The 17485-nt window shown below is 54.3% G+C and overlaps 1 protein-coding gene across 1 annotated transcript; it reads left to right on the top strand.

The window, feature by feature from the left end:
• Positions 1 to 9173: 9173 nt before the first annotated feature.
• DNAJC19 (DnaJ heat shock protein family (Hsp40) member C19) lies at positions 9174 to 16830 on the top strand. Its single transcript, XM_069729276.1, has 6 exons — positions 9174 to 9287; positions 14274 to 14325; positions 14595 to 14668; positions 14868 to 14944; positions 15143 to 15213; positions 16681 to 16830. Exons 1-6 carry the CDS (start codon positions 9285 to 9287, stop codon positions 16749 to 16751), a joined length of 348 nt encoding a protein of 115 aa, XP_069585377.1. The 5' UTR covers positions 9174 to 9284; the 3' UTR covers positions 16752 to 16830.
• The last annotated feature ends 655 nt before the right edge of the window (positions 16831 to 17485 follow it).

The following is a 17485-nucleotide window of genomic DNA, read 5'->3' as shown; positions in this document are numbered from 1 at the left end:
ATACGTGCACGCTCCTCATTCAGTCACACGTGCACGCTCTTCATTCAGTCATACGTGCACGCTCTTCATTCAGTCACACGTGCACGCTCTTCATTCATAGTCACACGTGCACACTCCTCATTCAGTCACACGTGCACGCTCCTCATTCATAGTCACACGTGCACACTCCTCATTCAGTCACACGTGCACGCTCCTCATTCATAGTCACACGTGCACGCTCCTCATTCAGTCACACGTGCACGCTCCTCATTCATAGTCACACGTGCACGCTCCTCATTCATAGTCACACGTGCACGCTCCTCATTCATACTCACACGTGCACACTCCTCATTCAGTCACACGTGCACGCTCCTCATTCATAGTCACACGTGCACACTCCTCATTCAGTCACACGTGCACGCTCCTCATTCATAGTAACACGTGCACGCTCCTCATTCAGTCACACGTGCACGCTCCTCATTCATAGTCACACGTCCACACTCCTCATTCAGTCACACGTGCACGCTCCCCATTCAGTGACACGTGCACGCTCCTCATTCATAGTCACACGTGCACTCTTCACTCATAGTCACACGTGCACGCTCCTCATTCATAGTCACACGTGCACGCTCATTTGTAGCCACACATGCATGCTCCTCATTCAGTGACACGTGCACGCTCATCATTCATAGTCACACGTGCACACTCCTCAGTCACACATGCACGCTCTTCATTCAGTCACACGTGCATGCTCCTCAGTCACACATGCACGCTCCTCATTCATAATCACATGTGCACGCTCCTCATTCAGTCACACGTGCATGCTCCTCAGTCATATTCACACGTGCACGCTCCTCATTCAGTCACACATGCACGCTCCTCAGTCACATGTGCACGCTCCTCATTCAGTCACACGTGAACACTCCTCATTCAGTCACACGTGCACGCTCCTCATTCAGTCACACGTGCACGCTCCTCAGTCACACATGCACGCTCCTCATTCAGTCACACGTGCACGCTCCTCATTCATTTACACGTACACACTCTTCATTCAGTCACACATGCACGCTCCTCATTCAGTGACACGTGCACGCTCTTCAGTCATACGTGCACGCTCCTCATTCAGTCACACGTGCACGCTCTTCATTCAGTCATACGTGCACGCTCCTCATTCAGTCACACGTGCACGCTCTTCATTCAGTCACACGTGCACTCTCCTCATTCATAGTCACACGTGCACGCTCATTTGTAGCCACACATGCATGCTCCTCATTCAGTGACACGTGCACGCTCATCATTCATAGTCACACGTGCACACTCCTCAGTCACACATGCACGCTCTTCATTCAGTCACACGTGCATGCTCCTCAGTCACACATGCACGCTCCTCATTCATAATCACATGTGCACGCTCCTCATTCAGTCACACGTGCATGCTCCTCAGTCATATTCACACGTGCACGCTCCTCATTCAGTCACACATGCACGCTCCTCATTCAGTCACATGTGCACGCTCCTCATTCAGTCACACGTGAACACTCCTCATTCAGTCACACGTGCACGCTCCTCATTCAGTCACACGTGCACGCTCCTCAGTCACACATGCACGCTCCTCATTCAGTCACACGTGCACGCTCCTCATTCATTTACACGTACACACTCTTCATTCAGTCACACATGCACGCTCCTCATTCAGTGACACGTGCACGCTCTTCAGTCATACGTGCACGCTCCTCATTCAGTCACACGTGAACACTCCTCATTCAGTCACACGTGCACGCTCATTCATAGTCACACGTGCACGCTCCTCATTCATAGTCACACGTGCACACTCCTCATTCAGTCACACGTGCACGCTCATTCATAGTCACACGTGCACGCTCCTCATTCATAGTCACACGTGCACGCTCCTCATTCATAGTCACACGTGCACACTCCTCATTCAGTCACACGTGCACGCTCCCCAATCAGTGAAACGTGCACGCTCTTCATTCAGTCATACGTGCACGCTCCTCATTCAGTCACACGTGAACACTCCTCATTCAGTCACACGTGCACGCTCCTCATTCATTTACACGTACACACTCTTCATTCAGTCACACGTGCACGCTCCCCATTCAGTGACACGTGCACGCTCCTCATTCAGTCACACGTGCATGCTCCTCATTCAGTCACACGTGAACACTCCTCATTCAGTCACACGTGAACACTCCTCATTCAGTCACACGTGCACGCTCCTCATTCAGTCACACATGCACGCTCTTCATTCAGTCATACGTGCACACTCCTCATTCAGTCACACGTGCACGCTCTTCATTCAGTCATACGTGCACGCTCCTCATTCAGTCACACGTGCACGCTCTTCATTCAGTCACACGTGCACGCTCCTCATTCATAGTCACACGTGCACGCTCCTCATTCATAGTCACACTTGCACGCTCCTCATTCATAGCCACACGTGCACGCTCCTCATTCATAGTCACAAGTGCACGCTCCTCATTCATAGTCACACGTGCACACTCCTCATTCAGTCACACGTGCACGCTCCCCATTCAGTCACACGTGCACGCTCCTCATTCAGTCACACATGAACACTCCTCATTCAGTCACACGTGAACACTCCTCATTCAGTCACACGTGAACACTCCTCATTCATAGTCACACGTGCACGCTCATTTGTAGCCACACATGCATGCTCCTCATTCAGTGACACGTGCACGCTCATCATTCATAGTCACACGTGCACGCTCCTCATTCATTTACACGTACACACTCTTCATTCAGTCACACGTGCACGCTCCCCATTCAGTGACACGTGCACGCTCCTCATTCAGTCACACGTGCACGCTCCTCATTCAGTCACACGTGAACACTCCTCATTCAGTCACACGTGAACACTCCTCATTCATAGTCACACGTGCACGCTCATTTGTAGCCACACATGCATGCTCCTCATTCAGTGACACGTGCACGCTCATCATTCATAGTCACACGTGCACACTCCTCAGTCACACATGCACGCTCTTCATTCAGTCACACGTGCATGCTCCTCAGTCACACATGCACGCTCCTCATTCATAATCACATGTGCACGCTCCTCATTCAGTCACACGTGCACGCTCCTCATTCATAGTCACAAGTGCACGCTCCTCATTCATAGTCACACGTGCACACTCCTCATTCAGTCACACGTGCACGCTCCCCATTCAGTCACACGTGCACGCTCCTCATTCAGTCACACATGAACACTCCTCATTCAGTCACACGTGAACACTCCTCATTCAGTCACACGTGCACGCTCCTCATTCATTTACACGTACACACTCTTCATTCAGTCACACGTGCACGCTCCCCATTCAGTGACACGTGCACGCTCCTCATTCAGTCACACGTGCACGCTCCTCATTCAGTCACACGTGAACACTCCTCATTCAGTCACACGTGCACGCTCCTCATTCATAGTCACACATGCACGCTCATTTGTAGCCACACATGCATGCTCCTCATTCAGTGACACGTGCACGCTCATCATTCATAGTCACACGTGCACACTCCTCAGTCACACATGCACGCTCTTCATTCAGTCACACGTGCATGCTCCTCAGTCACTCATGCACGCTCCTCATTCATAATCACATGTGCACGCTCCTCATTCAGTCACACGTGCACGCTCCTCAGTCATATTCACACGTGCACGCTCCTCATTCAGTCACACATGCACGCTCCTCATTCAGTCACATGTGCACGCTCCTCATTCAGTCACACGTGAACACTCCTCATTCAGTCACACGTGCACGCTCCTCATTCAGTCACACGTGCACGCTCCTCAGTCACACATGCACGCTCCTCATTCAGTCACACGTGCACGCTCCTCATTCATTTACACGTACACACTCTTCATTCAGTCACACATGCACGCTCCTCATTCAGTGACACGTGCACGCTCTTCAGTCATACGTGCACGCTCCTCATTCAGTCACACGTGAACACTCCTCATTCAGTCACACGTGCACGCTCATTCATAGTCACACGCGCACGCTCCTCATTCATAGTCACACGTGCACACTCCTCATTCAGTCACACGTGCACGCTCATTCATAGTCACACGTGCACGCTCCTCATTCATAGTCACACGTGCACGCTCCTCATTCATAGTCACACGTGCACACTCCTCATTCAGTCACACGTGCACGCTCCCCAATCAGTGAAACGTGCACGCTCTTCATTCAGTCATACGTGCACGCTCCTCATTCAGTCACACGTGAACACTCCTCATTCAGTCACACGTGCACGCTCCTCATTCATTTACACGTACACACTCTTCATTCAGTCACACGTGCACGCTCCCCATTCAGTGACACGTGCACGCTCCTCATTCAGTCACACGTGCACGCTCCTCATTCAGTCACACGTGAACACTCCTCATTCAGTCACACGTGAACACTCCTCATTCAGTCACACGTGCACGCTCCTCATTCAGTCACACATGCACGCTCTTCATTCAGTCATACGTGCACACTCCTCATTCAGTCACACGTGCACGCTCTTCATTCAGTCATACGTGCACGCTCCTCATTCAGTCACACGTGCACGCTCTTCATTCAGTCACACGTGCACGCTCCTCATTCATAGTCACACGTGCACGCTCCTCATTCATAGTCACACTTGCACGCTCCTCATTCATAGCCACACGTGCACGCTCCTCATTCATAGTCACACGTGCACGCTCCTCATTCAGTGACACGTGCACACTCTTCATTCAGTCACACGTGCACGCTCCTCATTCAGTCACACGTGCACGCTCTTCATTCAGTCACACGTGCACGCTCCTCATTCATAGTCACACGTGCACGCTCCTCATTCATAGTCACACGTGCACACTCCTCATTCAGTCACACGTGCACGCTCCTCATTCATAGTCACACGTGCACACTCCTCATTCAGTCACACGTGCACGCTCATTCATAGTCACACGTGCACGCTCCTCATTCATAGTCACACGTGCACGCTCCTCATTCATAGTCACACGTGCACACTCCTCATTCAGTCACACGTGCACGCTCCCCATTCAGTGAAACGTGCACGCTCTTCATTCAGTCATACGTGCACACTCCTCATTCAGTCACACGTGAACACTCCTCATTCAGTCACACGTGCACGCTCCTCATTCATTTACACGTACACACTCTTCATTCAGTCACACGTGCACGCTCCCCATTCAGTGACACGTGCACGCTCCTCATTCAGTCACACGTGCACGCTCCTCATTCAGTCACACGTGAACACTCCTCATTCAGTCACACGTGAACACTCCTCATTCAGTCACACGTGCACGCTCCTCATTCAGTCACACATGCACGCTCTTCATTCAGTCATACGTGCACACTCCTCATTCAGTCACACGTGCACGCTCTTCATTCAGTCATACGTGCACGCTCCTCATTCAGTCACACGTGCACGCTCTTCATTCAGTCACACGTGCACGCTCCTCATTCATAGTCACACGTGCACGCTCATTCATAGTCACACGTGCACGCTCCTCATTCATAGTCACACGTGCACGCTCCTCATTCAGTGACACGTGCACACTCTTCATTCAGTCACACGTGCATGCTCCTCATTCAGTCACACGTGCACGCTCTTCATTCAGTCACACGTGCACGCTCCTCATTCATAGTCACACGTGCACGCTCCTCATTCATAGTCACACGTGCACGCTCCTCATTCATAGTCACACGTGCACACTCCTCATTCAGTCACACGTGCACGCTCCTCATTCATAGTCACACGTGCACACTCCTCATTCAGTCACACGTGCACGCTCATTCAGTCACACGTGCACGCTCCTCATTCATAGTCACAAGTGCACGCTCCTCATTCATAGTCACACGTGCACACTCCTCATTCAGTCACACGTGCACGCTCCCCATTCAGTCACACGTGCACGCTCCTCATTCAGTCACACATGAACACTCCTCATTCAGTCACACGTGAACACTCCTCATTCAGTCACACGTGCACGCTCCTCATTCATTTACACGTACACACTCTTCATTCAGTCACACGTGCACGCTCCCCATTCAGTGACACGTGCACGCTCCTCATTCAGTCACACGTGCACGCTCCTCATTCAGTCACACGTGAACACTCCTCATTCAGTCACACGTGAACACTCCTCATTCAGTCACACATGCACGCTCCTCATTCAGTCACATGTGCACGCTCCTCATTCATTTACACGTACACACTCTTCATTCAGTCACACGTGCACGCTCCCCATTCAGTGACACGTGCACGCTCCTCATTCAGTCACACGTGCACGCTCCTCATTCAGTCACACGTGAACACTCCTCATTCAGTCACACGTGCACGCTCCTCATTCAGTCACACATGCACGCTCTTCATTCAGTCATACGTGCACACTCCTCATTCAGTCACACGTGCACGCTCTTCATTCAGTCATACGTGCACGCTCCTCATTCAGTCACACGTGCACGCTCTTCATTCAGTCACACGTGCACGCTCCTCATTCATAGTCACACGTGCACGCTCATTCATAGTCACACGTGCACGCTCCTCATTCATAGTCACACGTGCACGCTCCTCATTCAGTGACACGTGCACTCTTCATTCAGTCACACGTGCATGCTCCTCATTCAGTCACACGTGCACGCTCTTCATTCAGTCACACGTGCACGCTCCTCATTCATAGTCACACGTGCACGCTCCTCATTCATAGTCACACGTGCACGCTCCTCATTCATAGTCACACGTGCACACTCCTCATTCAGTCACACGTGCACGCTCCTCATTCATAGTCACACGTGCACACTCCTCATTCAGTCACACGTGCACGCTCATTCAGTCACACGTGCACGCTCCTCATTCATAGTCACACGTGCACGCTCCTCATTCATAGTCACACGTGCACACTCCTCATTCAGTCACACGTGCACGCTCCCCATTCAGTCACACGTGCACGCTCCTCATTCAGTCACACATGAACACTCCTCATTCAGTCACACGTGAACACTCCTCATTCAGTCACACGTGCACGCTCCTCATTCATTTACACGTACACACTCTTCATTCAGTCACACGTGCACGCTCCCCATTCAGTGACACGTGCACGCTCCTCATTGTCACACGTGCACGCTCCTCATTCAGTCACACGTGAACACTCCTCATTCAGTCACACGTGAACACTCCTCATTCAGTCACACATGCACGCTCCTCATTCAGTCACACGTGCAGGCTCCTCATTCATTTACACGTACACACTCTTCATTCAGTCACACATGCACGCTCCTCATTCAGTGACACGTGCACGCTCTTCATTCAGTCATACGTGCACGCTCCTCATTCAGTCACACGTGCACCCCTCCTCATTCAGTCACACGTGCACGCTCTTCAGTCACACGTGCACGCTCCTCATTCATAGTCACACGTGCACGCTCCTCATAGTCACACGTGCATGCTCCTCAGTCATAGTCACACGTGCACGCTCCTCATTCATAGTCACACGTGCATGCTCCTCATTCATAGTCACACGTGCACACTCCTCATTCAGTCACACGTGCACGCTCCTCATTCATAGTCATACGTGCACGCTTCTCATTCATAGTCACACGTGCACTCCTCATTCAGTCACACGTGCACGCTCCTCATTCATAGTCACACATGCACGCTCCTCATTCATAGTCACACATGCACACTCCTCATTCAGTCACACGTGCACACTCCTCATTCAGTCACACGTGCACGCTCCTCATTCATAGTCACACGTGCACACTCCTCATTCAGTCACACGTGCACACTCCTCATTCAGTCACACGTGCACGCTCCTCATTCATAGTCATACGTGCACACTCCTCATTCAGTCACACGTGCACGCTCCTCATTCAGTCACACATGCACGCTCCTCATTCATAGTCACACATGCACACTCCTCAGTCACACGTGCACACTCCTCATTCAGTCACACGTGCACACTCCTCATTCAGTCACACGTGCACGCTCCTCATTCATAGTCACACGTGCACGCTCCTCATTCATAGTCACACGTGCACGCTCCTCATTCATAATCACACATGCACGCTCCTCATTCATAGTCACACGTGCACGCTCATCATTCATAGTCACACATGCTCGCTCATCATTCATAGTCACACATGCACGCTCATCATTCATAGTCACACGTGCACGCTCCTCATTCATAGTCACACATGCACGCTCCTCATTCATAGTCACACGTGCACGCTCCTCATTCATAGTCAACCGTGCTCGCTCATCATTCATAATCACACATGCACGCTCCTCATTCAGTCACACGTGCACGCTCCTCATTCATAGTCAACCGTGCACGCTCCTCATTCATAGTCACACATGCTCGCTCATCATTCATAGTCACACATGCACGCTCATCATTCATAGTCACACGTGCACGCTCCTCATTCATAGTCACACATGCACGCTCCTCATTCATAGTCACACGTGCACGCTCCTCATTCATAGTCAACCGTGCTCGCTCATCATTCATAATCACACATGCACGCTCCTCATTCAGTCACACGTGCACGCTCCTCATTCATAGTCAACCGTGCACACTTCTCATTCATAGTCACACGTGCACACTTCTCATTCATAGTCACACGTGCTCGCTCATCATTCATAGTCACACGTGCACGCTCCTCATTCATAGTCACACGTGCACGCTCCTCATTCATAGTCACATGTGCACGCTCCTCATTCATAGTCACACGTGCTCGCTCATCATTCATAGTCACACGTGCACGCTCCTCATAGTCACATGTGCACGTTCCTCATTCATAATCACACGTGCACGCTCCTCATTCAGTCACAGGTGCACACTTCTCATTCATAGTCACACGTGGACGCTCCTCATTCATAGTCAGACATTTATTTTCCCTTTTCTTTGATAAATGAACCGTAAGTAAATAACCATCATTATCTTCCATCGCAGATCAGATTGCCACAATCGTCTCTTTCCCACTTCTTCCATTGACACCATAGGAAAGCGCAATAAGGAAGGAAAAGTCGCTCACAATCCCGAGCGATCAGATTGACAATTATCTATGCGTGACCGTGTGTCTGTGAACAATAAAGTTTAAAAAAAAAAAAAAATCTTTTGGCGCAACCTAACCTTGACTTTTTAACTGTCCCATACAGTGGGCGGGGTTAGTGACGGAAAGGGAGGTGCTTCGGGCGCAAAGTGCGGCGGCTCCTGCTGGTCATGGTGTGCGGGCGGTGACGCTGCGGCTCCGGTGCGTTTAGCGCCTGTCAGCATGGTGAGGAGACGGGAGGGACTGGGCTCGGCTGCGGTGCAGGGAAGGCGCCATGGACAGGTCACGTGTCTCTGTAGCTGACATTGTCACACAGGTGGTCACGTGTCCCCATGTGGTCACATGACCTGTGTGCTCTGAGCTGTCAATTATCTTGTGTTCCCCCCCCCATAATCTCTGCTTGCTGTCAGCGAAGGAGAACGTTTAATCCTGTGATAAAAGCCTGTGCACTGGTGCTGGGGAGGATGCTGTGGTGTCACCCCTCTGCCCCCGGGCACTGGGGAGGATGCTGTGGTGTCACCCCTCTGCCCCCGGGCACTGGGGAGGATGCTGTGGTGTCACCTCTCTGCCCCCGGGCACTGGGGAGGATGCTGTGGTGTCGCCCCTCTGCCCCGGGCACTGGGGAGGATGCTGTGGTGTCACCCCTCTGCCCCCGGGCACTGGGGAGGATGCTGTGGTGTCACCCCTCTGCCCCGGGCACTGGGGAGGATGCTGTGGTGTCACCCCTCTGCCCCCGGGCACTGGTGCTGGGGAGGATGCTGTGGTGACACCCCTCTGCCCCCGGGCACTGGGGAGGATGCTGTGGTGTCACCCCTCTGCCCCCGGGCACTGGGGAGGATGCTGTGGTGTCACCTCTCTGCCCCCGGGCACTGGGGAGGATGCTGTGGTGTCACCCCTCTGCCCCCGGGCACTGGTGCTGGGGAGGATGCTGTGGTGTCACCCCTCTGCCCCCGGGCACTGGGGAGGATGCTGTGGTGTCACCCCTCTGCCCCCGGGCACTGGTGCTGGGGAGGATGCTGTGGTGTCACCCCTCTGCCCCCGGGCACTGGGGAGGATGCTGTGGTGTCACCCCTCTGCCCCCGGGCACTGGTGCTGGGGAGGATGCTGTGGTGACACCCCTCTGCCCCCGGGCACTGGTGCTGGGGAGGATGCTGTGGTGTCACCCCTCTGCCCCCGGGCACTGGGGAGGATGCTGTGGTGTCACCCCTCTGCCCCCGGGCACTGGGGAGGATGCTGTGGTGACACCCCTCTGCCCCCGGGCACTGGTGCTGGGGAGGATGCTGTGGTGACACCCCTCTGCCCCGGGCACTGGGGAGGATGCTGTGGTGTCACCCCTCTGCCCCCGGGCACTGGTGCTGGGGAGGATGCTGTGGTGACACCCCTCTGCCCCCGGGCACTGGTGCTGGGGAGGATGCTGTGGTGTCACCCCTCTGCCCCCGGGCACTGGGGAGGATGCTGTGGTGTCACCCCTCTGCCCCCGGGCACTGGGGAGGATGCTGTGGTGTCACCCCTCTGCCCCCGGGCACTGGGGAGGATGCTGTGGTGTCACCCCTCTGCCCCCGGGCACTGGGGAGGATGCTGTGGTGTCACCCCTCTGCCCCCGGGCACTGGGGAGGATGCTGTGGTGTCACCCCTCTGCCCCCGGGCACTGGGGAGGATGCTGTGGTGTCACCCCTCTGCCCCCGGGCACTGGGGAGGATGCTGTGGTGTCACCCCTCTGCCCCCGGGCACTGGGGAGGATGCTGTGGTGTCACCCCTCTGCCCCGGGCACTGGGGAGGATGCTGTGGTGTCACCCCTCTGCCCCGGGCACTGGTGCTGGGGAGGATGCTGTGGTGTCACCCCTCTGCCCCCGGGCACTGGGGAGGATGCTGTGGTGTCACCCCTCTGCCCCCGGGCACCGGTGCTGGGGAGGATGCTGTGGTGTCACCCCTCTGCCCCCGGGCACTGGGGAGGATGCTGTGGTGTCACCCCTCTGCCCCCGGGCACTGGGGAGGATGCTGTGGTGTCACCCCTCTGCCCCCGGGCACTGGGGAGGATGCTGTGGTGACACCCCTCTGCCCCCGGGCACTGGGGAGGATGCTGTGGTGTCACCCCTCTGCCCCCGGGCACTGGGGAGGATGCTGTGGTGTCACCCCTCTGCCCCCGGGCACTGGGGAGGATGCTGTGGTGTCACCCCTCTGCCCCCGGGCACTGGGGAGGATGCTGTGGTGTCACCCCTCTGCCCCCGGGCACTGGGGAGGATGCTGTGGTGTCACCCCTCTGCCCCCGGGCACTGGGGAGGATGCTGTGGTGACACCCCTCTGCCTCCGGGCACTGGGGAGGATGCTGTGGTGTCACCCCTCTGCCCCCGGGCACTGGGGAGGATGCTGTGGTGTCACCCCTCTGCCCCGGGCACTGGGGAGGATGCTGTGGTGACACCCCTCTGCCCCGGGCACTGGGGAGGATGCTGTGGTGACACCCCTCTGCCCCGGGCACTGGGGAGGATGCTGTGGTGTCACCCCTCTGCCCCCGGGCACTGGGGAGGATGCTGTGGTGTCACCCCTCTGCCCCCGGGCACTGGGGAGGATGCTGTGGTGTCACCCCTCTGCCCCCGGGCACTGGGGAGGATGCTGTGGTGTCACCCCTCTGCCCCCGGGCACTGGGGAGGATGCTGTGGTGTCACCCCTCTGCCCCCGGGCACTGGGGAGGATGCTGTGGTGACACCCCTCTGCCCCGGGCACTGGGGAGGATGCTGTGGTGTCACCCCTCTGCCCCGGGCACTGGGGAGGATGCTGTGGTGTCACCCCTCTGCCCCCGGGCACTGGTGCTGGGGAGGATGCTGTGGTGTCTCCCCTCTGCCCCCGGGCACTGGTGCTGGGGAGGATGCTGTGGTGTCACCCCTCTGCCCCCGGGCACTGGTGCTGGGGAGGATGCTGTGGTGTCACCCCTCTGCCCCGGGCACTGGGGAGGATGCTGTGGTGTCACCCCTCTGCCCCGGGCACTGGGGAGGATGCTGTGGTGTCACCCCTCTGCCCCCGGGCACTGGTGCTGGGGAGGATGCTGTGGTGTCACCCCTCTGCCCCCGGGCACTGGTGCTGGGGAGGATGCTGTGGTGTCACCCCTCTGCCCCCGGGCACTGGTGCTGGGGAGGATGCTGTGGTGTCTCCCCTCTGCCCCCGGGCACTGGTGCTGGGGAGGATGCTGTGGTGTCTCCCCTCTGCCCCCGGGCACTGGTGCTGGGGAGGATGCTGTGGTGTCTCCCCTCTGCCCCCGGGCACTGGTGCTGGGGAGGATGCTGTGGTGTCACCCCTCTGCCCCCGGGCACTGGGGAGGATGCTGTGGTGACACCCCTCTGCCCCGGGCACTGGGGAGGATGCTGTGGTGACACCCCTCTGCCCTGGGCACTGGGGAGGATGCTGTGGTGACACCCCTCTGCCCCGGGCACTGGGGAGGATGCTGTGGTGACACCCCTCTGCCCCCGGGCACCGGTGCTGGGGAGGATGCTGTGGTGTCACCCCTCTGCCCCGGGCACTGGGGAGGATGCTGTGGTGACACCCCTCTGCCCCCGGGCACTGGTGCTGGGGAGGATGCTGTGGTGTCACACCTCTGCCCCGGGCACTGGTGCTGGGGAGGATGCTGTGGTGTCACCCCTCTGCCCCCGGGCACTGGGGAGGATGCTGTGGTGACACCCCTCTGCCCCCGGGCACTGGGGAGGATGCTGTGGTGACACCCCTCTGCCCCCGGGCACTGGTGCTGGGGAGGATGCTGTGGTGTCACCTCTCTGCCCCCGGGCACTGGGGAGGATGCTGTGGTGTCACCACTCTGCCCCCGGGCACTGGTGCTGGGGAGGATGCTGTGGTGTCACCTCTCTGCCCCCGGGCACTGGGGAGGATGCTGTGGTGTCACCCCTCTGCCCCCGGGCACTGGTGCTGGGGAGGATGCTGTGGTGTCACCCCTCTGCCCCCGGGCACTGGTGCTGGGGAGGATGCTGTGGTGTCACCTCTCTGCCCCCGGGCACTGGGGAGGATGCTGTGGTGTCACCCCTCTGCCCCCGGGCACTGGTGCTGGGGAGGATGCTGTGGTGTCACCTCTCTGCCCCCGGGCACTGGGAAGGATGCTGTGGTGTCGCCCCTCTGCCCCCGGGCACTGGGGAGGATGCTGTGGTGTCGCCCCTCTGCCCCCGGGCACTGGGGAGGATGCTGTGGTGTCGCCCCTCTGCCCCCGGGCACTGGGGAGGATGCTGTGGTGTCGCCCCTCTGCCCCCGGGCACTGGGGAGGATGCTGTGGTGTCACCCCTCTGCCCCCGGGCACTGGGGAGGATGCTGTGGTGTCGCCCCTCTGCCCCCGGGCACTGGGGAGGATGCTGTGGTGTCGCCCCTCTGCCCCCGGGCACTGGGGAGGATGCTGTGGTGTCACCCCTCTGCCCCCGGGCACTGGGGAGGATGCTGTGGTGTCGCCCCTCTGCCCCCGGGCACTGGGGAGGATGCTGTGGTGTCGCCTCTCTGCCCCCGGGCACTGGGGAGGATGCTGTGGTGTCACCCCTCTGCCCCCGAGCACTGGGGAGGATGCTGTGGTGTCGCCCCTCTGCCCCCGGGCACTGGTGCTGGGGAGGATGCTGTGGTGTCACCCCTCTGCAGTTCACCATATTAGATAAATATTCTGATGCTTTATTAGTTCTGACCCTTTGACGATGCGATGCCAAGTGTTGTTTCTTTTAAATTGTATTTCTCTTTTGGGGAAAAAAGAGGATGATGTGAAATTTAATTAATTTTGTATTCCTTTTCCCCCCATTTTATTGGTTTCTGTGGGGACATGAACCCGTGATCACTTTTACAACACAGTGTAATATTGCAATATCGCCTATGAGCCAAGTGGATCAAACGCCGCTGACACCTTGCCTCTATACCACCATCCGCATGGGGCTGAGGGGGCTTGGAATGGACACTCTCTTCCCCCTCCCCGCAGGGCAGAGTGAGGCCCCTCCGGCACCATGAATTCAGTTGTTTGGATGTACACTGTATAGTGGCCGCAGTCGGTCCTGCAGCTCAATCAGCTCCTACAGAAGTGAATGTGATCTGAGCTGCAGTACCGAGAACATCCACTAGACGGAGCTGTGCTATGTTGGCTGCAAACGGCTGATTTGTGGAGGAGTCGCACCGATCTGATATTGATCCATTATCCTAAAACACAGCAGGTAAACGTTTCTTGTTTGTTTTTTTTTTTCTCCCCAGGCAAGCTCCTTGATCGCAGCCGGTCTCACCATTGCAGTGGCGGGATTTGCAGGTACCGAACACACTGATACAGGAATTCAAGTTGAATAAATGCATTGTACAGGAACATGGCTGCTATCTTCCAGAAACAGCGCCACCCGTGCCCTTGGGTCGTGTCTGGTATTACAGCTCCATTGAGGCTGAGCAGCAATACATGTTCTGTGGACAGGTGTTTCCGGAGGAAAGCGGCCGTGTGATAAACATATGGAAGCGCGAAGCTCCTCCTCCGGATTATAATAATATATTACATGACATCTGAGTCCGTGTCTTTCTTGTCTCCAGGCCGGTACGCGCTGCAGGCCTTCAAACACCTGGAGCCTCAGGTCAAGCAGGCGATCCAGACCCTGCCCCAGTCGGTAAGAGATCTACCCTGCGTCCTGGCATCATGCACATGGTCATGTTAGGTGACAAGGTCTGGAGCTGGTGGCATACATTCCCCTGTGTGGTTCATTTCTCCTCTCGCACAGATCTGTCCTGAGACGACTACAACAACAACCCCTTTTTGATAATTTTTATTTTTTTCGGGAAGTAAATGAATCTTTCTTCTCCTTTTAGGCATTTGCCGGTTATTACAAAGGTGGATTTGAACCCAAAATGACCAAAAGGGAAGCTGCACTGGTCCTCGGAGTGAGGTAGGCGCCAGCCATACATTAAGGGATGGTGTAGACTGGATACAATTGGAGCAAACCCTCAGCTGTGGCGGGAGAACGTGTTAAATTCAAACTAGTGTCCAAATTCACTGAAAGCAAGCGGAGATCTTACAAGTGGAGGAAAAATGGTGGTTGGTGACTTCTCCGTGCTGGCGTTGACTCCCATCTGTTTTCTTGTAGCCCCACGGCAAATAAACTGAAGATCCGGGAAGCTCACAGGCGGATCATGCTGCTCAATCACCCCGACAAAGGTAAACGCACGTGTGGCGGTCCCTAATCCCCTTCCCGCGCCCGCCCCGAAACCGTTCCATTGTTTGTATATCCAGCAGCGATCACAGAGAGCTCCGATCACTGCTGCTTAACCATTTAGATGCCAGTGCCTTACACTGACTGACTGCGGCATTTAATGGCTTCATCACCTACCGTAGACACAATCAGGCGCCCTCTGCTTTCACCCTCTTCCTTCCCTTTTTAAGTTATTAAACGCCGGTCAATTACCCTGGGAGGCAATTTGTTTTTTAACGTGAAATATAATTAAATTATACTAAAAAGATATATATTAAAAAAAAAAATACTACTTTTCCTATCCAAAATACTTCAGTACTTAAAATATACATGTTTGGAATCACTATGAAAATAAAAAGAAAGTAACCCAGACAGTAATCTGCTTGAAATAATATAGTGAAAAGCTAGAATTGCATTTTTTTAAGTCACCGCACCCTTCACAAAAAAAAAAATCGAAAAAAAAAAAGATCTAAACATCAAATTAACCCCAAAAATAGTAACAAAAGGTTCAGGTCACCGAGCAAAACACGAGGCCGGACGCACCTCCAATAAAGGATAAAAGAAAAGTTCTTGGTCTCAGATTTTTATTTTTATGTACAAAGAGGAGAATATTTTTTTTTTTTTAACTGCCAGTATGATCTTTCACTAGTAAACTACACTGCTCTGCGGAAATAAAAAACTGCAATTTAGTTTTTACCATTTTACTTGGATTTTTTTTTCCAGTGCAGTAAGTCCTTTATACAGTAAAATAATGTAGAACTGCATCTTGTCCCTGCAAAAAAAAAAAAATTGGCGGAACCCCCCCTGAAAACTAGCTCTCTCAAAAGGTTTGATTTGGCATCTGATAATCCAAAAATTCTGACATCTACGACCTTTTCCATGCGAGACTTGTCTGATAATCCAGAAGCCTAATTTCCAGACTAAAGGAATATTTTTATTAAAATCTTTTTGAATGTACAGAGGATGAACTCTAACAATGGGAATGTGCTGCTGTAATGACTGATCTGAAGCCAATCTTCACCTGTGTCCTTATGATAACACTTCCTGTCACAGGGACGGTGTGTGTGGCTGATAGCTACCATTAATAGTGGCTGCTGTGTGTGCATAATGTGTGGGCATTGATGACAGGAAGTGTTATCATGGGTGCACAGAAATGGATGTGCGTGACAATACGGGGTTGGTGCAGAATGTAGGGCCTGAAGCCTGTCATTCAATCATGTTTGTGACCCTATGGTAACACTTCTTGTCTTGGTACATTGTGTGGAGTTCTCTCCTCTGCGATGCAGATCTGGATGGTAATCTGCAGCTTCACCACTTCCTAGTGACAGGCAGAGTTGTCATGGGGACGCAGAAGTCGCTCATTTGTGCAGTGTGATTGGCTGTTGTCTGTCCTTCCTTTGCGTTTTACATACGCCCGTCTCCCTATTTTCCAGGCGGATCTCCGTATATCGCGGCCAAGATTAACGAAGCAAAGGATTTGCTGGACGGACAAGCGAAGAAATAGACCCGAGCGGCCGACACTGGACTGTTTTATACCTCAAGCTTCCGGGACTTAATTGTCAATAAAGCAAATTGAATTGTGATCACGGGCCGAGGACGTTTTTATCATGATAACAGAGAGCAATAAAATGTCTAGATCTTTCCTCTTCTAGAATGCAGAATGTGGCAGTAGAATATGCTGCCTGTCCTCTATGCAGGGTCCCGGTCAGTCTGACGTGGCTGATAACAGGGAGCAATAGTGAGAATTCCCCTGTGCTGCAGTCCGACCTTCTTCAATTTTTAACACTTACTGAATTAGACTGCCTGATAACGGAGAACAATATACGGTATTATACATGGGAATGGCGGATACATTTCTTAAAGGGATCATAGTTCTCAAAATCAGCTGGGAAGCAAACGTGCACGATGGCAGATGGAGGGTGCAGTGCAGTGCTGGCTGGGATTATTACTTTTCTGTCCACGCAGAACATGAACCAGCAGGGGCTGACCATGACCGGTTAGAGCTCCTTCAACTTTCAGGATTATGAATACAGCTCTGGGTGTAGGTACATGGGGGGAGATGGAGGCTTCTGCCCCTCTGTCTGTTGGGAGGGACGACTCCATCTCCTTCAGTGCAATGTAGCAGATGATCTTTATAGACACTGAACAAGCAGGAGGGGGACGAGATTTGAGCAGAATTGTGAATGCAGCTCTGGATGTAACAGAGTCAATACATAGAATCTAGAGGACTATCTTGTC

This window comes from Ranitomeya imitator, chromosome 6 (genome assembly GCF_032444005.1).
Source record: "Ranitomeya imitator isolate aRanImi1 chromosome 6, aRanImi1.pri, whole genome shotgun sequence".
NCBI lineage: Eukaryota > Metazoa > Chordata > Amphibia > Anura > Dendrobatidae > Ranitomeya > Ranitomeya imitator.
This window is presented reverse-complemented; position numbering and strand designations above follow the sequence as displayed.

Coding starts and splice junctions, on each gene's coding strand:
- DNAJC19 (XM_069729276.1), top strand. Junction 14,669..14,867: donor TCCAGACCCTGCCCCAGTCG/GTAAGAGATCTA, acceptor TTCTCCTTTTAG/GCATTTGCCGGTTATTACAA. Junction 14,945..15,142: donor GCACTGGTCCTCGGAGTGAG/GTAGGCGCCAGC, acceptor GTTTTCTTGTAG/CCCCACGGCAAATAAACTGA.